Here is a 23,688-nt window from a genome sequence, read left to right on the forward strand (position 1 = left end):
TTAATGTTTGACTGTAAGTTTTGGTCATTGAACAGAATCTCTGATTAGCACCAAAAGCATGGTGCTTTCAAAATCTCTATGTAAGATAGACAAAACTAGAATTACTTTGTATCTCTGTCCTCTAAACTCTCATCCCAGTAAATGAATCTTGGCTAGTGGGGTTAAAAAAAAAAAATCATCATTTTCTGTGGGGGAAACCTTGGAAGCCTGCCTGCCTTGTACAGAGCACACATTAGGGCCTACCTACCAGGAATAAAGAGACAGTTTTTCTCTTACATCCCTGTCTTTCCGGCAAACAGCATTTTCACTGTGGCCAACGAGCACGTTGTTGTGTAATCTTTTCGGCCTTTTTCTTCCCCCTTAGGAAAATCCTGTTTTCAGATTGGGACCTTGCCAGCACGTCAGGCCTCTAATACAGATGACAGAAAGGTGTTCATTGTCATTTCACGTCTGTTAGGTAACCGGCCATCCTCTTCAATTGTATCTGATTTGAGCCTTTTCCTCGTGGGGCTGGCAGATCACAAAATCGCGTCTGTGTGAACATGCATGTGCCTGGGTGTAGTGATGGCGTTTTCTTTCCCAGATTTGTAACGAAGCACCTTGAAAGGCTTTGAAAAAGTTCCCTCCTCGGTCTTCAGTGAGCATGGTAGATGCCATTGTTTCGCAAGTTTTCTCCTTCCTTTGTCTGCACCGGTTGTTCCCAGCGTCATGGCTGGGAGGAAGTGGAGGATGCTGAAGAGCGCTTGCCTGCCCTTTGGTTCGCTGGCTCTTGTTCTCAAGCGGGCCCCCCCAGGGGCCTGAGCGGCCTGCGGTGGCAGGAGAAGGTTCTGGAGAAGGCAGCTTTGTGGAATTTGCACGGGGAGAACGCGGTGCCCCTGGGCTCCGCAGGTCCTGTTTTACTTTGCCTATCATCTGACCTCTTACAAAAGATGCTGAAGCGAACTGGCCCGGCTTTGGAGTGTCTGCAAAGAGAAGGGTCCTGTGGGCCTCACATGTAACCCGACTTCCGTGGCCCGTTTCCCATTTGCCCCACAGCCTCGTCTGCTTTCGTCACCCCCACCCATCTCCTTTCTCTCCATCCTGCCCTCTTACCTGCGAGATCGCGAGGGCGTAAGGGATTTGGGGGCAAGGAAGTTTCTCTCTAATTGATTTTGGAACGCTTCCTTATCCTCCGTCAAGGAACTCTGGGGAAATATTATCAGCATCTGATTTCATCATCTTCTGAGCCCATCGCCCTCACGTACACTGATGTGAAGTGGGGAAAATGGAGTTCCTATCCTGACACGGAAGGAAGTCCGCATCCTCTCTCCCCCAGCGTGAATCCCCTTCCGCTGTTCCAGCCAGCAGGCGGCACGCACAGTTTCACAGTGGCCTCCGTGCACCGAGAAGTGGATTTGGCTGTTGGGAGTCCAAGCTCAACGTTCAGGGGCAGAGCTCCTGGCATTAGGCAGATGGAAGTGCTGTTGAGTCTCAGGCGCAGGGGTAGGGCTGGGAGGGATGGTCAAAGATCAGAGACGGGGAGTGTTAACCTGCGCCTTTTGCTGGTGCAGGGAAGGACATGAGGTGCTCCTCTGAGTTCCCGGGGTGCAGGACGCTGTTAAACCCTCCTGAATTATTTCAGCCGTGGCAGCCGGAGCTCAGGAGCTTAACTCGAGCTACTGTAACTACCTTCTGGAGTTTCTGGACTTGGATGAAGATAGCTTTGTGTTTGCCGTAGCCAGAGAGCAAAGACACACGCGAGCCTGAGAAGCGCGTTCTCGGGCACACAGCCTCTCCCGCAGCATGCGGGGGCACAGGGCGGGCTGGGACGTTGGACTTCGAGACTTTCTAAAGTTCAGGCCGAAGTGGGCGTCGGGGAGGTGTTGCTCAGGCATTGTTCCAGGGCTCTGGGGGCGAGTAATATTTTAAACAAGCCCGGCAGCCCCTGTGGGCCAGCAGCAGGAAATCCAGCCCTCCGCCTCGCGTTGCTGCATGGTCAGCGGAAGATAAACGCGGGGACTGTTGGGGGCGAGGCCCCCCCTATCGCTGGATGGCAAACTGTTAAGGGAAGATAAAAGGCCAGAGCAGGGCTGTCCATTCTGAGCGACACAAGGGGCGTTTATCACACGCCGTCAAGTCAAGGAAAGGGGGGAAGCAAGCGATGGCTGAGTGTTACGATTGTCAGCACTCTGAAGAAGTCTGTTTAAGAGGCTTCACCAGTAAACGGTGTCATGTCACGAGAGTACTGGTCCAGGTCAGTCCTTTGTCAGCCAAAGCAGTCCATTGGATTGGGAGTTTTTGCATGAAATACTAGCTTCAGTTACACGGGCATTACCCTGGCTCTCTGAGTTCTTGCGGTACAGAGACCGTCCCTGTCAAGGTGCCTGATTCGCGGGGACCCCCAAGGGCGTGCTGGGCCATCCTTGGGCGGAGCAGAGCAGGCTGGCGATGGCCTCAAGGTGACACGGGCCGTTGACTGGGCAGGGCTGGACTTTCCTCTGCAGCTGTGAGCCTTGACTTCTCAACGCTGTATCATCTCCTCTGAGTTTGCTTCTGATGCTGGCCAGATTATCATTCAGGTGTGCGAGAGCTCCAGGACAGGCCCTGTCCACCTGGTGTTTCTGTCCCCTTGAGGCTCTCCTTCCTGTTCTTTCTAACATCTGGGGGAAGCTCAGGGGGTTCTCTGCTTCCCAGGGTTAGGTCCCGTTGGATTGTAAACTGAGCCTGGGCATTTTCGGTGCCCCTGTGTGAGTTTGGTCGAACACAAATGAACTGATGTGCCTTTTGGCACCTTCAGCTTGTTTCTGAACCCCCTGGGCTGGGGGCCTTGGCGCCCTGTGGTGCCGAAGGCCCAGCGTCCTCAGGTGCTTGAGTGCGCGGCGATCGTGAACTGCCCGTTCCTCGGGGTGTAGTGGGGGGCATGGCCGCCAGCGGGGCCCGAGGACCCCAGGCTTGCTTCAGGACCATGCTGATCCCTACGCACTGCCACCCTCCCCTCCCGAGAGGGGCCTCTGCTGTTGGAGCCCCTCTGGGCGGGCAGTGTGGGCGTGGCCATCATGCCACCCTCTGGTCCAGCCGCTGGGATCGAGCCCGTGGACAGCCTCTGCCCAGAGGTCCGCTCTGCCCCTGCAGGAGCCTTCTCTCTGCTCCATTTGCTTTCCAGAAAAGCCTTGTGCCTGCTAGTGGGTTTTGCTGGGTGGATTGTGATTAATACTTACCAACCCCTTCTATCTCAGAGCTTTGGTTTTTCTTCCTAGATACACTGGTGGATGTTTTTCTTATTGGCAAAATACTGAGGGGTGCGGGAGGGCAAGAAAGAAGGTCATCTGCGTACCACGGCGAGGGCAGTGCACCCAGCTTCGGGGAGCCTGGGCATGTCCTTCCACCTGCTGGTTTGTAATGTGTGATGACCCGTCGTGCAGTTTTGACCACAGTTGACGACTTTTCCAGTGGGGGAGGAAAGATCTGCTCTTCCACTGTTCCACAGACAGGTCTGTAACCTGTCAGGGTATATACATTTTGAGCCACTTTTATTTTCCACAAAGTAGTTTTTGTTATCTAAAGGAAGCCATCCCCAAACTACTCTGAATTGTGGGATTTGAAGCCCAGAACCTAGGCTGCCCACCTGCCCTGGGGTTGCTTAGCTTGCATCTAGCTCCTCAAGGGGAAAGTAGAGAATCCCGTTCTTCTGCAGCTGACCCTTTACCCAAGCACGTTGGAGAGGCGGCCCTGCAACCTCAGGGCCTGCGAAACAGTTGCAGGATATTGCCTAAAACTCTCTGCAAACTGCTACTGAACTTTACCCCAGCTGCTTTGAAAAAGCTGTAAATGGGACTGAAGGTACTGAAATCAAGTTCATCTTCCTAATGTACAGAACAACCCAATTACTAAAAACGGGTATGAAAGTGAAAGGCTCATGTAAGCAATCCTATGTTCACGTTTCCAGAGTTGGAAGAGAAGAGGGGCGGGTGAATACTGGGCAGAAAGAGCACGTCTTTGTGTGGGCCAGGAGTGCATCCTTCTGTCATTATGCAGCTGACCCGGGTTCGTTTGTTTCAGCAGGGAACCGAAGCTTAAGTTTTCTTTCCCTTAAGTGTGCTTCAGCAATGGTCTTACTCAGTATTGCCAAAAGGATTGCATTTGCAATAAGCCAAATTACATTTGTATTTAATTTTAAACTTAGGGGATGGGGCAGAAAATCTTTCTCTTGAAAGATTAAGCCGGGCCCCTGTCCTGGAAGCACAGGCACTCCAGCGGGGAGCCAGCTGTGTGAGCCAGTGTGGGGGAGACCCAGTCCTGGGTGGCGGACGGGCGTGTCAGCGCATCCTGGAGGGTGCCCTTCCATTTAAAGCCTTTAATAGACATTCCTCGGATCGATTTTTATACGTAAGGGACAAAGGGGACAGGTGTTATTGGCTTCATTTTTGAGATGAGAAAACTAAGGCTTGGAGAGTTAGGGGCTCCCTTGATGGCACGTTGAGTATCTAGTCCAGGATTTAAGATTCCATGTTACATGCTGTGCCCTGTCAGTTTGTGCCCCTTATGTGTGCTTTTGAGTCATCTTCACCCAATCTCCCACCCACTGCAGGACGGACTTATTTTTCACAACATCCATGACCCGTAGCTATCAGCTTGAATACTCCCAGGGACAGCAAGCTCATTACCTCATCGGGCATCATTCCATTGAGGGCAGTTCTAGCTCTTCAAAGTTCTGATATAAAGAGTTAGGGAACCCCCAGATCTGCTTCTTTGGCCTAACCCCTACCCGTGGTGGAAATGTAGAATGATGCACCCCTCTTCCACACAGCAGCCCTTCAGATGTTTGCAGTCAGCTTTTGTGTGCCTCCGATTCTTTTCTTGCATGGCTGAGCATCTCCAGTTCCTGCTGCCATTTCCCACCCCGGCTTGGTTTCCCAGTTTGCTAATCACCCTTCTCTGAAAGGTTTTTCAGGGATCCTCTTTGTGGTACAGTGGAAAGTACAAGAATTTTGGGAGTCTGAGAACCCTGGCTAGGACCCAGCATCTAACCCCCTTTACACAGTTCCCAGTGCCTGTGCGTACCTGGCAGCCAGCAGAGCAGGTCTCAGTCCCCTAAGGCCACCCTTGCTGTGACATCCCAGGCCTTCGCCCAGGAGACCCTTCCCTTGCCCACGGTGTAGACGAGCGCACCCCCGTCTGCCCTGCCGCGGCCTCTCTGCTCACCACCAGCGCTTCCTTATTTAGCGCAGGTCACCTTGCCACCCTGCCCACCAGCTTCTGTGGACAGAGCCGAGAGAACCCTGCAGGTTCCTGGTACGTTGGGCAAGAATGTGATGAAACGGGAGGTCCTAGTGGCCCGGCAAGGCAAACAGGTGTTTCTGAAAAGTCCGGTGGACCTGGGCCAAGGGGCGCAGGCTTTGCCATCTCCCTGCCTCCCAGAAGGGCAGCTGGCCTTGGTAACACATGGCTGCCGTGGGGCCGTGGCCTTGGCTCTGAGAGCAGGCAGCAGCTAAATCTGATCTGAGAGGTGCTCCCTGGGAGAAGAGCTGTACGATGTAGAAAAACATCTTCCCAGGCTTCATTTACCAACAGAAAGGCCGGTGCAAAGAACTTTGTCCCCATTTCCTTTCTCTGCGGAAGCACAGAGAAACACAGGAAGAGGAGCAGGTAGCACTGGATGGTTTTATCCAGCAAGTCTCCCCATTTCTCCAGAAGCTCCTATTATAAATATTAAGCTTAATCTGCCTTATTTAGATAAGATTGGTAGGCAAGAGCCCCCATCTTAGAATACCACATGCCTCCCTGCTGAAATTATCCAGTGCACCCATTGAAAAGGCCAAATCATGTTTAATATTTTGGAGAGCCACCCCGCTCACCATGTGGAAACCTGCCCCCCTTCACTAAATATTGTTAGGTCCCTCTACCGCAGGATACTTAACATTCCTTTTGCAAAGTGGCACCAGCAGCTCGTGGTACTCGATGAAATGCTCGTCGGTCAGGTCGCAGGGGCATTGGAAATGTAACCAGAGCAAATGGCTCTGGTCTGCAGGAATGAGTCCGTTTTGAGTTTTTTCCCTGCCAAGCCTCGGTCACTTGAAGAGCAAGCTGGAGAGGCCTGGGGCTATTTTTAAGCCTGGGGGGACCCTCCCGGCTGCTTTCCCTCGGGTTGGCCCTGGGCTCTTACCCACCCCCTTGCCTGAGAACCCCGACTCCCCTGGAGCAGCCGAGAATGGAGGCCCTGGGCGATGGTGAGGGCGGGTGTTGGGGCCCAGGAACTCGGGCCGAAGGGCTCGACTTTGGAGACTCTTCCCAGCACCCTCCCCGAGCACCACAGGCCTGGTGACAGCTGTTTGTGGAGAGCCCCTGGAGAGCCCCTGGGCCTCTGGGTGGCGGTTGGGACCCTCGGTCACCACCAGGATCTACCCGAGCTCTTCACGAGACACCGTCGTTGGCTTCCTGTGCACGTCCCCGCTCATCCTGCCCCATCTGCAGCCTACATCCCACTGGCTGTCCCTGGGGAAGCTGGAACTGGGTCCTTCTAGAACCGGGCCCTGTGTCGATCGCCCCCCACCTGCCGCCTTTAAAACCAGTTAGAACGGGCATCAGAGTATCTACTCCAGCATCTGGGCTTTTGCCCTGGCGGCATGGAGAAACCAAAAGTTCCTTCCAAATCCTCAGGCAGGGGAAGTGTGCAGGGAGACCCCTGGGTTTTGTAGCACTTCTCCATGAATTCTGCCTAGGGTGTTAGCTGGTTCTCAGGCTGGCTCAGAAGCCCCTGGAGGACACACTCACATTGTCGGGTGGGCCCGAGAATGTGCATTTCCAACAAAGGGCTGTGATGCAGCTGGTCCCAGCGCCGGAGGGTCAGGAGGATCTCCCTTCCAGTCGACTAGATCAGTGTGTCCGTCACACTGTGTTGGCCTCGTTTTTAATCTGTGTAATTCTAGTTTTTGAAGGGCACTCACGCCCTGCCCTGTCTGTTCCCCACATCCCCGTCCCCCCGCCCACACATGCCCTGTGTTGGCTGGCTGCCTCAGTATCCCCCTCCCCACCCCTGTGGCCTCTTCCTTGGCCTGGGGATCTGAATTTGGAGGTTCCCCCTCACCAGCCTCCCTCTTGCTCCACGTGTGCATTTCATTTCCGTGGGCGCATCCTGGATGATGTGTTGGATTCAGTGGCTCCGATAGGACTTGACAGGTGGGGGTTTTGCAGGTACCTGCCAGGCTCCCTTGCCTGGGTGTTAGAGAACAGAAGTCTGTGGAACGTGAAGCTCAGGCGGTGGCTGCAAACCCCGGCGCCCCACGTGGTGACCCCTTGAGCAGGGGTGAAGGAGGGAGGAGAGAGCTCGGGCAGGAGTGGAAGGCCAGGGGCTGGCAGTCCAGACAGGCAGGAGCGACTCAGAACACGTTGGTTAGAAATGCGGCCACGGGGGCGCTTCTGCTCCCTCGGGCCCCTGCCAGCCATCCCGAGTGTGGCCCCCGAAGAAACTTAGAGTCTAGAAACAGATGCATTTGGCTCTACCACATAACCCATGATCTTGGCAGACAAGCCACTTAGGCCTTAGTTTTCTCACCTGCAGAGTGGGATCCTCAGAGGCTTGTTAGGAAGATTGCGTGAGATCAGCTCAAAAACTGTGAGCTGCTGTTATTATCATTAACTCCTATGCCAGGGTAGAGATAAGGTGGGCCCTGGGGCTCAGCACGGGGAGGTTTGGGTGCACAGTGGCACCCAGGGTCAGGGTGGGGGTGTGCAGGCGAGCCGTTTCTCGGGGATAGAGCCTGAGCAGAAAGGTTCCAAGATCAGGGCTCTCATCCGGTTTGGCCCAGGCTCGGGGACACAGTGGGGAGAGAGGGCCAGAAGGCGAGTGGCGGGTTCGAGAGAGCCGGACCATTTTCTGCAGTCTCAAGGGGGAAGGAAGTGGGGGGGGTTTCAGTGTCAGGGCTCAGAAGGAAACCCAAGAGAAGGCTCATGCGCGCTGGCCTCGGTGCCAGGGCGGCCACACTCACTGTCACGGCACGCTCTGCGCCCTCGGCTGTGGTCTCTGCCGGGAGAGGAGAGGAGCCGCCCCATGGCCCGAGGATCCAGAGCCGGCAGCTTGATGGCTGAAAGCTGTGTGTGACACTGCAGAGCTCTGGCTCAGCAGGGCCCGTGCCAGCGCGGGGGGAGGAAGGCGGCTCTCACGGGTTGCCGCCCTGTCCAAGGCACAGACCGAGCCCCGAGCCAAGAAATACATCAACTTCCTGGAACTCGGGAGCCAGTCATCCCAGCTGTCCTAGCCCTCAGAGCTCTAGAGGCGTCCTGGTTAGTTTTGCCCCAGGGTTTGCGGACAGGGGGGGAGCAGGCATCACCGTAGTGCCACATGTCCTCTGGGTTGACTCGGGCCGGCCCCAGCCTCGTCTGGAGAAGATGTGCTTCTGCCTCTGCCGGTCCCTGATGTCGTTGGTGCTTGTTGAGCTGCCGAGGAGCCCAGACCACGTATCTGAACTCCTCTTAAACCTTCTAACCTGCCCTGAGTTAGCCCCAAGTGGTCAGCTAGGCTGCCCCCACCAGTAGATCAGCCACCTCCAACTCTGCGGCCATCTGTCCCGGCCCAGTGCTGCAGCCACCCCAGTTCGATGTCATCCGGTACATGGGTTGTGTGGTCTGAGGGGACCTCTCTTTCTGGACTTCGGCCCATATTTCCTGGGAAAGAGTTGAGTGTGCCCTTGGAGAAGCTGGGGTGCAGCCCTTGGCTCCTAGGCCACCCCCCTTTGATCTTCCATCTCTTGGCTGCTATCTTGTAGGACCTGGAGACAGTCTCCTTAATCTCTTCTTTCTGGCTTTACAGATCGTTGTTCCCTTATCTCCAGGGCTGGGGCTGACCCCCCCTCCCCTTCCCACTGACAGGACTCTGCCCTTTTGGCGTTGGAGAGAAGCGAGTGTGGGAATGCAGATGAAGATTCTGAGCATCCCCCCCCTCATCCAGGGGACCCACCCTCCTGGCTTTGCGACTTGCCTGCTGTCACAGTCCACCCGCGGGGCTGACTTACAGGGTAATACCCTGTCCCCAATCTTCGGGGGGTTTCTTCCAAGAACCATCCTGTCATTTTCCCCTCTCGGAGCCCTTGGGCTTAGCGAACCCAATACAAATGGGGCAGGCCCCCTCTTACTGAATATAAATCTCAAGACTTGTTCAGCATTCAGATGGTTTACATCCGAGGCGAGACGTGCGCAGGTGAAGGGTCAGGTCTGTCTCTCTGTCCCCTTGTCCTCAAACCTTCTGTGTTGGCCTTGGTTCCTTCTGCGTCTCCGGTGGGTTACTTGGTGGCCTTTTTTAAATACCTTTTTTTTTTTCTTTTAAATGAGGGGAGGGAGTGGGTCCAAATTTTAATTGCAGTCTTAGTTACATTCTTAAATTCCACTTGACTGACCAAAGAATGTTTTTATTAATTCTGGGTAGAAATGTAGTATGCTTTACGTATTCCGAGATCTTGGCAGTTTCTAGAAAGAGAGAAAAAAAAAAATCCATGAAACTGCTCCTCTCACTTCCTTCCGCCTCTCCAGACTTTTTCCTAATAAAATTTGCCATGAATTTAAAAATGACTAATAATGGGGAAAACTTGGCTTGTTTTTTTCATGGTGCTTAATTTCGCCATAGCATCCCTAAGTGTGTTGTGAGTGGGGATGCTCTGAAAGAACGTTTTTGTTTGTGTGTCTTGGAGAACTACACGGGAATTCTAATAAAGTTAACTTGATTGCCTCCCAACACCGACCCCAGAATGTTGGGCTACAGTATGTGCACTTTTCCAGGGGAAGGTCCGTCGTTGTCATCCTCAGTGAGAGTCTCGGCCCCAGAAATGTTGAGAACTGCTGGAATAAGGGGGTGCCTGTGGAGTTAAGGGGCTCCCTGTCCTGTTCAGGGATGTGCCTCTGGACTGTTCCTTGTTTCCTGATGCACTTTTCAAAAGAAAAGCGATCAAAGGAAAAGGTGGAGAATTGCAACAATCAGGTAAAAAGAGAAAACCGCTTTCGGAAGCATAGCAGTGTCAGAAATGCTCAAGGAGCAGCTTCTGACAGAATGGCCCGTGGAGTTTCTCACCCCCACAGACCCGGACGTGGTCCGTGAGTACTTGTGACCCAGTGAATAAGATCACGATGATAGCCGTGTGATGTGATGGCGGCAGCTCTTCCCCAGCCCCCCCAAAGGTGCTAAAAATGAGAAAGGGTCCCAGGCAATTGCTTCTTGGCAGGTGGTGTGTGTGAGGTGGTTGCTTTTGCCTCTTGAGCCTTCTCCAGGTTTCTGCTGTTCAGTGCAGCTGCAGGACGCTGCACTCACAGACAAGCGAGGGTCGCCAGATGCTTCCAGGCCTGGAAGCCCTACGTGGTGGGCTCCTCTGACTCTTCAGAGGGCCGCGCACGCCTTTCTCCCTGGTGTTAGGGTCCTTGGTACAGAGCAGACTTTCTCGAGCTCTTGAATGGCATGTGTGCTTTAAGAGACGTTTTCTGCAAATTCCTCAAGAAAGGATGGCATTGGATCCTCTTCCCAGGTGTGTTACTTTTCCCACCCGTCAAGAAAAGATGGAATAATCTCTCCTTTACTTAAAGAACCTGTTTAGTTTTGCTTTTTTTTTATTTCATCAAATCGTTTTCACCCCCTCCTTGTCTCGAGAGCACACGGCGCCGTCTTGTTTCTCTCTTCCCTGTAAACCGGAGATCTGTCAGCCTGCGTTACAGGCCACAAGGTGCTGCTAAGATGCAAGAAGCGCCGCTTAAAGCCAGCAGTCGAGTCATTCCCAAGTGATGGGACTTGCTTCCGGGGCAGGCCCAGCCTAAGTCGCACTTGTTCAGATGCTCATCGGGCCACTCTGGGTGGAAATGGGCTGCGAGCTAGAAGCTAGCGTGCAGGCAGGGAATGAGAAATTTTCCAGGGCCTGTTAATTTGTGACTCTTGGTGGTGTGGAGTGGAGAGAATTCCGTAGGCATCACCTGTGGCCTCGGCCCCTTCCTGTGCCGCGTTGTCGTTTTTCCAGGTTGCTCGGGAATCTGTGTTCCCGGCGTGGTAGCTTTGAGGTGTGACCCTGCCCATGCCCGGGCCCGGCCAGCCTGAGCTCTGCAGTAAGGAGGGCTGGTGGACAGGACAAAGAAAACAGGTCCGTCATGCTTGAGTGCCTTCCCTTGAGTCACGTTGCCTCTTCCCTCCCTGTTTGCCCTTTGAGTTGCCCTTCCTCCTTTCCAGATCCTTCTGAAGCTTTGATGCAAAATCACACTGAAATGGAGACCCACTGGCTCATCCCAGGAAGGGCACTGAGAGTCGGTCTTCTCAGGCAGCAGCCCCTCGGACGCCCCTTTCCTCTCTGCTCCCTTCCCACCCCCCAGTTCCAGACTGTCTGTGTTAAAAACCAGAACACCAGGCCAGGCCACTTGGAGATTTCAGTGGCAATGATGCTTCCTTTTCAGGTCTCCCATCCCGGTTGCCCGTCCTCTCTGATTCTAGTTGAAGGGACTTGTCTTGGAAAGGAGCCAGTGATTTTATTTCTATTTTTATTTATTTGTTGCCATGGGTCGGGCCGGTGCATGGCATGGCATCAGGGAGAAGAAATGGTAGAGGGTGAAACTATTAAGACTATAAATTTCCATAAAGGAAAATGGGCTTTGTGACCTTGAATTGCTACCGTTGTATTTCAGACTCCTGGCAGTCTGAGATGAGCGCCAGAAGGTTTGGGTTTGTTGGTTTGGGTGATTGCTGCAGTATAGTCCAGAGGGTGGGAATAGAAAGAGTTGACTAGTACTGCCTGACTTGCTTCCAGTTAACTGAGCATATAGATGATATTTCATGGAAAGTTGGGTTTTTTCACCCAATATTGAACAGTTGAGCCCCATTGTGTCTCACACCAGGTTCTTTCCTTTCTTTCCTGCTCCAGGATCCTGAAGGGAGAACTCACGCAGAAGACCCAAGAGCAAACAGGTGCAAAGTCTTGCAATAGCTCCAAGCGGCTGGTTCCTGACTGCTTCTGAAACAGCTTCTCAGGTACGAGAGGAAGGGCCATTTTCTTCTTCCTAATTGCTAGTTGCACTTTCAGGTGAGATGTGAAAAGATCCTCTAATTTATGATACATTGGTATTTGCTTACGGGTGAAATAGGAAATGGAAGTAAATGTAGGTGATCGTGGCATCACTGATTTGTAGCATCCCACAGGAGGAAATAAATTTAGCAAATGTCCTTCCTGTTCAGACAGAAGGGAAGTGGCAATTTGGCCTGGCTTTTCTCATTTTCCAACTTGGATAAGCCCTTGCAACTTTTCAACCCTTAGGCTGGTTTGCTCTGGTGGTAATTGCTATGCATTCTGTGTTTAAGACTTGTTGATCGATTACAGAAATTCTAGGGAACAGGTGATACTTTAGTTAGCAATCCATTAAGAAAGAGAAAGAGGTGTACGTGTGAATTCTTAGAGGGAGAGCTTCCAAATAAACTTCTAAAGACAGAAACACAATTTTTAATGAGTTTAAATGGTTTTCTGACATGGGGACAGTTTATGGAAATACGAGTCTGGGTGTGTTCTATTCTTTTTAAATTTTGCTGATCATTTTCCTCTACTTATATGGAAAGGATGTGAAAATAAGGGTGAATCAATAGTCTTAAATTGTAGATTTTTGTAGTTAGTCTCCTTTTACCTACCATTTGGGAAAACATCTAGGATGATATCTTTTAAATGTCTGTGGACAAGGAAGTTACACTGTGTCTCTTGACTAGACAACCATTGTTCCCAAAATTCTCTTTTGTCATTTTGGTAGGATTTTAGCCTGGGCCTTCTCAGCTGGCAGAACTTCTCAGCTGATGGCCTCCATCACTTGACAGAATTACATCTGTAATATAATTACCTCTTTGCTGCTCAAAAGCTTCCCATGGACAGCTGCCCTGGGTGTCATATTTATCATATCCCAGGTCACATCCTCTAAGTCTGAGGAGCAAAGCACAAGAAATCATTTTCTCTCACCGTGAAGTTCTAAGCATTTTCCTTCATGGTTGACATAATGAGCTTGAATCATTTACTGATGTCTTTTACTTTTAGAATTTATTAGTTCACCGTAGGGTCAGTGGTTTGCTGACTGGGTTGCAGATATAGACTATTTTCCCGGATAAAATGAGGGTAACCATTTACGTATTGATTGTTTGTGGCCATGCCCGTAACCATAGTCTACCTGATTGCAAGGAATCCCCGAGGAAGTATGTTTTGAAGTGGCTGTGGACCCCTCTGTTCATGCTACCAGCTTTCTTTTAATCCTGACTTACCTTCTAGACTCTGAAGACTTTCTTCTCTTTGACCAATTTTAGGTAGCGACTTTGAGGTGGGTCAGGTAGGAGTTTGAAAATCCTTGTGGGGGACTGGAGGTACAAAGGGAAATTTAGGTACAAAATAAACTACGCGTGTGTGTAAATTTAAGATTCAGAATGTAAGACATCACAAAACCTTTTGGCTGTTGGGAATGAGTAAGGCTGACAGAAGGGACTTTAGTTAAAGTTGAAAGACAGCTCCAGACTGCAGTTTTGGAAGAAAAATAAGACTTAGAAGTCGCCTCTCATTTTTGCTCCTTGTACTTTCGTGAATATAGTGCCTTGAGATTATGGCAAATGAGAGGTTTTATTTTTTCTTCATGAAGTGAGAAGGCCTTCACCTAACTTTTTTTTTTTTTCCCTTCTGCTTCCCTTTCAGTGTCAACAAGTGATACCAGGAGAAGAAAAAAGGAAGTAGACACAGACTCATTTCCTTACTACATGTGGATAATAGCTAGAGCCGGGGAGATCTCCATAGTTTATCAGTTGGGGCAGAAAATGGAGGTAATTGGCAGTGGGAGAGGGTGGGGAGGGGGGATTTTCTTCTTTCCATTTTCTGGGTTCAGCCAGGTATATTACCTGCTCGTATCTTTTAAGAGTCAGACTTTTAAACGTTAGTTTGGAAGTTGGTTGTAGTACTGGGAGAGTTGACTTCTCAACTGTCATAAAAATTTGGGCTCCCTGTTCAAATCACTATATTGCAGCAGTGGAGTTAAGTGGAAACTGAAGGGCTCATCATTAGTTTATAAGTCTAGAACATTCCTGTAGTATAAATGACCGTATGTTATTTGGGGGGTGCCGGCCACCTGGCCACTCCCTGGTTTCCAAATTGTCGGTTTGGCCTCTCCCAACTCTGCTTAATGAAAGGCAAAGAAATCTGTCTCAAATGACTCTGCGAGTCCTGCTGGTGTCCAAGACTCAGGAGGAAAGCAAGGTTGCCGTTGCAGCTTTGGTGGGCCAAAACTTCGTGTAGGTGAAAGCCGAAGTCCTTTACGGGCATGAGTGTCAGTTTGGACTAAAGAAAGAGGGCTTTAGGCTTTTTGACTTTACTTACATTAACCGTGGCAGGTGTCCCCTGGCCGTGACTTAAGCCTAAACTCGCCAGTGATTGGTCAGCAATTTCCGATTTTCAGTTCTACGGCAGAGGCTTCTTAGAAGCGTAAACCCTTGTCCCAATGACGTCAAGTTCGCCCGTCGGCTTGGACGGTTCAGACTTATCTTCCATCAACACCATGATGTCAGCCGTGATGAGCGTGGGGAAGATCGCTGAGAACGGCGGGAGCTCCCAGAGCCTCAGGTCGCCCCCAAAGCCGCCAGGGCCAAACCGGATTGGCCGAAGGAACCAGGTAAGCTGTGAGCGGTGGCGTCGGATGGACTGAGTCTGTGAGAACATTGGAGGAAAGCTGTTCCCTTGAGCCCATCTTTCTAAGAGCAAACCCGGGATGGGTCTGGAATTGAGGACCTGTACCCAGAGTCTGTAATAATTCTCAGGAGCCCATTTTTCATAGGCTTTTGTCCGTTTCCTTTCATGGAGAAAAATTTCTTCTCTGCCATGGTTGAGTGTTGGTGACGGCGCCCCTCTGCTCTGCCTGTGGTCTGATCCGGATGCTCACGCTCTGCCCTGATGGCCAAGGCGGAGAACTGGGCACACTCCTCCGCTGCGTTGTGGTCTGTGTCCTTATTCACACAGCTGGTTACCTGCATTTTCAAAGCCACCTCCCTGCTTGTTTTTAGCATCTTCAGATTAACTAGCTGGGCTGCTCTTAACAAGTTTTCTATCCTTGAAGAAATGCAGAGTTGGGCTTCAGCAAATTTCACTTATGGTGCTATTTGATTCTCCTTCATTTTCAGTGGCTGTCAGATCAGAAAAACTGGGGGGGAAGCAGATGGGTTGGGACTGGGAAGGATTAATGATGTTAAAAGTCCATGCCAGGAAGGAGAATCCAATCTCCTGTAACTCCTTTACAACCTGCCTCCACTCCTCCACTGCCCCTTCAAAAGTCCATTGGGAAATAAGATGACTCTTAATTAATGTGCAAATGGGGCTTAGGGTCAAGGAGTGAGGCACAGGGTGAAAAGTTTTCATTTCCTCTCTGAGTCCATGTAATATGAATAGGCTACTCCATTAATTTTTGGTTTAACTGATTTTGAGGTTATAATGAACTTTGGGGGGAAAGGGGATAATCTTAGGTTTTTAGGTACCAGGGATGGATAGAAAGTAAACCTTTTGGACCTTTATGAATTAATTTTCTTTTAAATTAGTAATCCTACAGCCATTGTCCTTGTTCAGAGTTTCCTGAGTACTTCTCTGGTGGTTTCCTATCAATTCTTCAAGTAGAACGTTAAGGCTTTCGATGTAGCTTCCTTTGCAGAAAACGTCGCACCGGCCTATAACTCCGTCTCTCTCTCCACACCTTTCTTAAGTCTGAAGATGTAGGTTAATGAATGTTTTAGGGTCGGTCTATTGATACCTTCTCTCTCTTTTTTCCCTTATTGCTACATGCCTCTCTTTCTGTGGGTACCTGAGAAAATCCTCTATGACTGTGACCTGGGTCAAGAAGGAGAGCTAGCTCTGAGAAGAAAAGGTTTATTTCTACTCTCACATGATTGTCCATCCATCCAAATGTCCGTCTGTCCATCCATCCACCCACTTAACCCCTCGGTACCCAGCTCCTCCCTCCAGCCAGGGACCGAGCATTTAGGGATGAACGAGATAGGCAATGTCATCCTGCTCTGTTCCGCCAGGGGGAAAAGAAAGCAGAACAGAGGGGCGTTCGCCTTCCTTAAATAGCACAGCGTTACCCCGGCAGAGGCACAGCTGGCCCAAGCCCAGGCTCCGGTCTGTGCCGGGTTGATCAGAGATGGCTCTTAGTGACAGCCATCGCAGGGAGCCCACGGTCACCTCCCGACCCCTGGCTCTTGAAGCATGGGTCGCCTCCAGGTTTGGAGAAGCAGGTGGCGCCGGTAGAACTGGGCCCTGTTTTGCCCACCGCCTCTTCTGCGTCGCTCTTCTGCGCTGACGTGGTCTTGGAAGAGGAGGTCCCGGCCAGAGGTGGTACCACGCTGGCAGGGAAAACCGCAGCAGTGTCCTCACCTGTGAGCCGGGGGGAGCGGGGAGCCCTGGGGAGAAGGCCACCCGGGCCACCGCAGAGTTCCCGACCAGATTAGCCAGCGGCATGCCTGACGAAGGTGCCAGATTGTTTCATTAAGGAACGGTTAGTTATCACATTAGCTGCTAATTTTATCTTTCAGCTCAGGAAGTATGCTGCTTTCAGCAGCGCTGCAGGCCCTGGATGGCAGATCCCCCAGTAGCGCTGCTTCAGGGATCACAGTGCACGCCTCCCGAGTTGGGGCTGGGTGTTCGGCTTGCATTTTGTTTTATTTTTTGAACTTGGTATTCTAGGAACATATCTACACCTCAGAATTTCCCATTCTGACCACTGTCAGGCGTACAGCTCAGCAGTGTGCCTTACATTCACAGGATCATGCTACCATCACCGGTAGCCATTACCCCAACTTTTTCATCACATCAGTGAGAAACTCTGTGCCCATTTTGGTTTGATTTCAAAAGTTAAATCTCTTGAGTCAGCAGACCTCCTTCTCCCAAACCACCCTGGATTTTGTCGACCTGTGTTACGGTATTCAGCATGCAACGGCCAGCTTCAGAGAAAGTTTGGGTTACAGTTAATAATAAACCCCAGAGTCAATACCAGGCAGTTCCACCAAGCCGCAGGGTGCGCCCCGCTCTCTGCTTCAGGGCGAACTCAAAATCATTTTTCTTTATTTGTTTCCTCAAGGGGCCGGCCACTTAGATGCCTGGCTTTTTAACATTTATTCATGTCCTGCTGCTGAATTCTTCCCAAGATATACATGCATACATACATCATCTCATTATTTGCAGTTCATATTCTATAAAGTTGCCAGGAACACTGAATTAGCAGATACTGAACCATTGCTCCTACAAGGAATACAAGGTTAGGTTGCTAGGAGATGCTACTCACAACATTTTCATCAACTGGTCAGTGCATGAACTTGCTGAATGTGCCTTTCTGTTTAAAGACACCTTATTTGAGCTATCTTGTTGATTTGTTAGCACCGAACTCCAGCCAGTGGCCCTCAGCTGAGGCCTGAATGAAGCTTACCTAACACACACATTGCCTTCGGAAGGCACATCCCAGCCTTCATGCACTTAGGAACACTAGCCAGTGCTGCGGCACTACCCTTGGAGGCCATGCGAAACAGCAGAGTCACCAACCAAAAGCACAAACATGTGAACACATGCACCAACAGTGTGCGCATGTGAAACAAGGCCGAGTGTTGCCCCATTCAGCCTCAGCTAGGAACGTGTGTGCATCGGATGACTCACATTTTTCATCATGTTATGCACATCCTTAAATGACCGTGAGTTCACCATAAGTGTTGATTTTGGCATTACAAATTATAGCATATAGGCGAATCCACGAATATGAAATCAGCAAATAGCGAGGATCAGAGATGAACTGTGTAGACATACACATACATTATTGCTAATAATTAAACGTAGTACCCCAGAGACTGACCTTGACCCTGGCTTTTAGCTCAGCTCTGAGACTTCCCTCATTATGAAAGCGGGTGTTCTTATTTTGTTGTTGCTTTTGTTTTTATTTTTCCATTGGGTGGTCCTTGGCCAGCTCCATTCCATTCTGACTGTAGTTGTCGAATTGGCCTGAGAAGTAAGATCTCTGTCCCCACCTCCCCCACTGCTCCTAGCCCCCCTAGGAGGTATATGGATAGCAGAGAGAGACTGGGGGTTTTTATTTTATTTTATTTTTTTGTTTTAATCTTTTACCACCTGGTGTATAAACATTCTTAGAATTCATATTCGTAAGGTTGTTAAATTTGAAAGTGAGAAAATGTGCCACATGCCCAGTTCTTAGACCCATTCCCACAGATTAGGAAAAGGCTGCATTGCTTAGAGCGAGACTTGCCAGATTCTAGAGCAGTGAGGGCAGCCCTTTAGACAACGATGAAGGAGACGTCACGCCTTCACCCCACCCCGTCTGCTTGTGGTGCCATTTGTTATTATAGTCTCCAGGGTGGCTTTTATTTTCATCATCTCTCATGATTGACCAACCAGGCGTTTCCTTTGTGCCATGGGGTTCATCCTTCTTCCTTGGTCAGATTTATAGAGCATCGTGGTTTTAGAGCATGGGCCGTGGAGTCAGCCAGCCCGAATTTTAAATCCTGTGTCTACGACTTCACAGTTCCGTGCTTGGGGGAAATGGATTTGCCTCTCTGTGTCCCAGTTTCCTCATCCAGAAAATGGGATTCATGATAGAAGCGAGGAAAAAACACTTTCTATACATATAGAGTTTAGCACATTACAGTAAGTGCCCAATAATTATATTTTTTGTGTACATGGAACAGAAATTCATTCCAACTAGTGTAAGTAAAAAGGGGTCCCTTGAAGGATACCTGAGGACAGGAAGTGAGCAGAGCCTGGCACAAAGAGCCCAACCTAGAGACGATGCCCTCCCTCTCTCGGGCTGCCTGGTCTACCTCGTCCGTGGGCCCTGCCGTCTCCCCCCTTCTTTCTCCTGGCGGGGACTCGCCACGCTGCTGCGCCCAGCCCCAGCTCCGTGAACTTCCAGTTCAAGTGCTCATGACTGCCCAACTCAGTAGTTCCAAAACCTGGGCTCCTATCAGCATCTCCAGGGAGTCAGATGGCTGGAATTCAGCCCCCTGACCCCAAGAACTGCTGTCAAGAGGCCAGAAACCTACATTTCAGAAAGTGTGTGTGTCGTCCCCGTCCCCCCCCCCCCCCCCCCCCCCGCTGACATTTGGAAGCACGCTGACCTGACTTAGTCCTCAGCATCCCAATTCCACATTCCCGGGAGAGGCGTCCAGTCCTTGAGCCCAGTTGTGCTGGGGCCTGCAAACTGGCAGCCTGGGTGAGGAGGCGGCGTAGTCCACTCTCCTGGGGTTGGTAAAGTATTGGGGAGCCTTCTGTTGGGAAGGAGGAGTTAGGATATGTAAGCATGTGCTGGATTGAGCGGGTTCCTTTGTGACCCTCCGCAGAAGTCCCCACCCCGTTCGTGGCTAGTGTTGCGCAGATGCCAGCTGCAGGCAGGGCGTCATGGGATGCCCGCCGGGTGCACAGCTGGGCCCTGAGGACTCCCCACATACGGCAGAGTGGGCTCTTCTGATGAGGCCTTCATTTCCTCTCATGTGCTCTTGGGGGCCTCCGAGGCCATGTGGCAAAAGAGTGAGCAGAGCCCAAGGTCAGGCTTGGGGGAGAAATAAATTCTCAGTCTAGCTCTGCCCTGACTTGATGCTTACGCTTTAGCTGTCATGTGTGTATAGATACGTTAACATCCGCCACAGGATGATGAGATGGTCACTTCAAGGGTGCCCCATCAAAACACTTCTATTTATTTTGTGCCAGGCTTACTGTTGTGGTGCTTTGCATGGGTTAATTGGTCGACCCTACACCACAACCCTACATGCTAGATACTGTTATTCCTGTTTTACGGATGAGGAAACTGAGGACAGAGAGATGCTAACTTGCCCAGTCTCCCACCTGGAAGGCTCCAGAGCCCATGTTCTCAGTCACTCTGAACCAGCCCTTGAGGCACAGGTGCTAGCGCAGAAATAAAAGGTGCTCTTTCACTGCCGTTTGACATTTACTCTCCCTTTTTATGTCTTTTTTTTTTTTTAGGAAACAAAAGAGGAGAAGTCTTCCTACAACTGTCCCCTGTGTGAAAAGATTTGCACTACACAGCATCAGTTAACTATGCACATTCGTCAGGTTTGCTGGCTTCTTTCATCTTTGTTTTAAATGGTTCTTCATTAACAGAGGGCTGGGTGATTTAATTTTAATGGATGAACTGAAGCTGTGTGTAATTTGGATTTACTATTTTCAGTAATGTGGGATGTGGGTATGGCTGGTCATTTTTGTGTATTTGTGTTGTTGTTACAGAGTCCCAGGGCAATACAGAATACCTTAAATTAAAAAAAAAAAAAACAAAAACGAGTTAGTTGACCATAGGTGGAGCAAAAGACTTCCATAGTACGTGGCTTATTAGTATGAAGCAAATTCCCTTTTAATACAATAAAATCATAGATGGAGACCCCCTCCCCCATATTTTTATTGGTGTTCATTTAAGGCTTTCATTATGGAATTTACTTGGAATCTTTTTGGCTTTTCCCCTTTCTGAGAAGATTTATCTTCCTCTTTTGTTGCGATGGATTCATGATAGAGTATTGATGGATCTAGAACACTGAAGGATTGATGATCTATGATATTGAGTAATAATATAGCTTAGTAACTTGGGTTTGAGTAGAAATATTCCTTCTTACCAGATTTCAAAGGTCCAGCCCTCTAATCTGTTGTGGTTTCAGCTTTCTGGACAGCAGGACTGAGTCATAAAACTGGAAGAAGGGAGGTTGGTTCTTAACATGGGATCATATTTACACATTTGCTTTGTACCGAGAGACCCATCTCCTAGGAATTAATGTACGGGCTCAGTTTATCAGTATGTGCTTCTACCCCTCGGTGTGCAGTCAAAGTATGTTTCAAATCCAGAACACATGGGGTGGAAGATCATACAAATTTCATGTTTGCCTGTATTCTTGATACACGTCGACATTAGTGGAGATATTTAAGAGAAAACAGAAAAGACATGAGCCGAGAGACTTCCCCAGGGATTACGTATATATAAAAGCTTGAAATTTGCATTTAGGAATAGCTCACTTTTTACACGCTTCTGACGTGGTCACTGAGGTTCTTGCCCTCTTCAGCACAACACGGACACAGGAGGAGCAGACCACTCCTGCAGCATCTGCGGGAAGTCCCTGAGTTCGGCCAGCTCCCTGGACCGCCACATGCTGGTGCATTCCGGCGAGAGGCCCTACAAGTGCACCGTGTGCGGCCAGTCTTTCACCACCAACGGGAACATGCACAGGTGGGTACAGCCAGCCTTCTTGGGGAGAGCTCGCTGGAGTCTGGAGGTTGACGAGCAGTAGAGTGACCTCTCAGCTCTCAGAGGACCTGCTGGAAGGGTCAGAGAGTTCTTGAGTTCCATTCACAGTATTGAAGAGCCAAAATGGCCTAGTGTGTCCGTGCACACAGTTTCCCGCGTGGGACAGTTGTAGCTCGTGGGAAACAGGTACCTGATCTAAGTCTTTGGTCCACCAGCGTTTTTCAGAATGAAGCGCCAAGAGTCATGCCCAGTCCACCAGCTGGAAGTTCCTCTGTTTGGCATGAGCTAAGGACTTTCCATTGATTTTATTCAACATCTTTTTTGAGGTATAATTTACATCCCATACATTTCACGCATTTCACCAGTTCGATTCAGTGGTTTTTGGTATATTCAGAGTTGTGCAGGCACAATTCCATTTTAGAACATTTTCATACCCCAGAGAAACCGTGTACCCCGTAGCGGTCACTTGCCATTTCCTCCTTTATTCCCAACATCCATTACCCATTCCCTAGCAAATGCTGATCTCTCTTCTGTTTTTAGAGATTTGCCTATTCTGGACCTTTCCTGTCAATGGAATCCTATGACATGTGGTCCTTTGCAATTGGCTTCTTTCACTTAGCACAACGTTTTCAAGGTTCATCCACATTGTGACATATCAGCGCTTTATTTCTTTTAACTGTTGAATACTATTCCTTTGTAAGGATACACCATATTTTATTTATCCGGTCATGACTTGTGTCCACTTTGGGGCTGTTATAGATAATGCCGCTGTGAGCATTTTCCTACACAAGTTTCTGCATGGTTGTGTTTTTGTTTTCTTTTGACTGGTACACCTGGGAGTGGAATTGCTGAGTCATCTGGTAACTCCATGTTCAACATTTTGAGGAACTGCCCAACTGTTTCCCTACGCAGGCGCACCATTCCACATTCCCACCAGCAGTGTACAAGGGCTCCAGGTTCTTCACATCCTGGCCAACACTTGTTATCAGCTGTTTTGATTATAGCCATCCTAGTGGGTGCACAGTGGTATCTGATAGTGGTTTTGATTTGCATTTCCCTGATGGCTAATAATGTTGAGCATCCTTTCATGTGCTTTTTGGCCAATTTGAGTACTTTGGAGAAATGTCAACTTGGATCCTTGTCCAATTATTAATTGAGCTGTTTGTCTTTCATTGAGTTGTAAGGGTTTTTTGTATATTCTAGATACAAGTCCCTCATCAGATAAGTGATTTGTAAATATTTTCTCCCATTCTCTGTTTTTTTTTCGCTCATTAAAAAATTTCATACATAAACATACATAATAAGTATATATAGTAAAAGTTGTGAACTTATAAAACAGACATGCATCACATCATGTAAGGTTCCCATACATCACCCCACCACCACCACCTTGCATTATTGTGAAACTTTGTTACACACTATGAAAGACATGGTCAAAATATTACTACTTGGGGAGTGAATTTAACTCTGGTTGAGCACCTGATTCACATGTATGAGTGTCTGGGGTTCATTGCCTGGTACCTCCAAAAATATGTATAGATACAGAGATATGTAGATATAGATTACTACTAGCTATAGCCCATACTTTATGTTAGGTGCATTTTTCCTTTAATACCCTGTATTAGTCTTTTTTAATTCCAGCAACTGTAAGTTTACAGAAATATCATGCAGAAAGTACAGAATTCTCTTTTCTCCCCTCACACAGTTTTTCCTATTATTAACATTTTGTGTTATTATGGTACATTTATTACAAACTGATGAAACAACTTTATTGTATTTGTACTGTTAACTCTAGTGTATAATTTACATTAGGGTTCACTCTTTGTGTTGTACAATTCTATGGTTTTTTTGTGTTTTTTTTTTTATTCTGGTAACCTCTGCAACCTAATATTTCCCATTTTAACCACTTTCAAATATTTCTTTGCTGTTAATTACATTCACAGCGGTGCGATTTCTTTGTTTTCTCACTTTTGCTCTTAGTGTTGTAGTGAGTAGCCCTTGCCTAACCCAAGGTCATGTAGGTTATCACCTGGATTTCCTTCTTCTCAGAGCATTGTGGTTCTAGTCCTTACTTACATTTAAGTCTGTGATCCACTTTATGTGTATGGTATGAGGAAGGGGTCCAAGTTCATTCTTTTGCATATGAATATCCAGTTGTTCCAGCACCATTTATTGAAAAGACTATTCTTTTTTTCTCCATTGAATTGTCTTGGCACCCTTGTGAAAAGTTAGTTGACTGTAAATGTAAAGATTCATTTCTGGACTCTCAGTTCTGTTCCACTGATCTCTATCCTTACGCCGGTACCACACTGTCGTGATGACTGTTGCTTTGTAGTAAATTTTAAAATTGGGTAATGTGAGTCCTCCAATGTGGTTCTTTTTTAAAAATTGTTTTGACTATTCTGTATCACTGGCATTTCCATATGAATTTTGGGAACACTTTGTCAATTTCTACAA

The 23,688-nt window shown here is 49.1% G+C and overlaps 1 protein-coding gene across 1 annotated transcript in view; it reads left to right on the forward strand.

Annotated features, from left to right (window-relative positions):
* The window catches only part of RREB1 (ras responsive element binding protein 1), a 144,571-nt gene that overhangs the window by 57,735 nt on the left and 63,148 nt on the right, over window positions 1-23,688 (forward strand). The window contains 5 exon segments of the mRNA XM_071210960.1: window positions 11,859-11,965; window positions 13,650-13,774; window positions 14,404-14,616; window positions 19,968-20,057; window positions 21,050-21,213. Coding sequence (XP_071067061.1) covers window positions 14,446-14,616; window positions 19,968-20,057; window positions 21,050-21,213 — 425 coding nt within the window. The 5' untranslated portion in view covers window positions 11,859-11,965; window positions 13,650-13,774; window positions 14,404-14,445.

The sequence above is a fragment of the Dasypus novemcinctus genome, chromosome 22, assembly GCF_030445035.2.
Source record: "Dasypus novemcinctus isolate mDasNov1 chromosome 22, mDasNov1.1.hap2, whole genome shotgun sequence".
Lineage (NCBI taxonomy): Eukaryota > Metazoa > Chordata > Mammalia > Cingulata > Dasypodidae > Dasypus > Dasypus novemcinctus.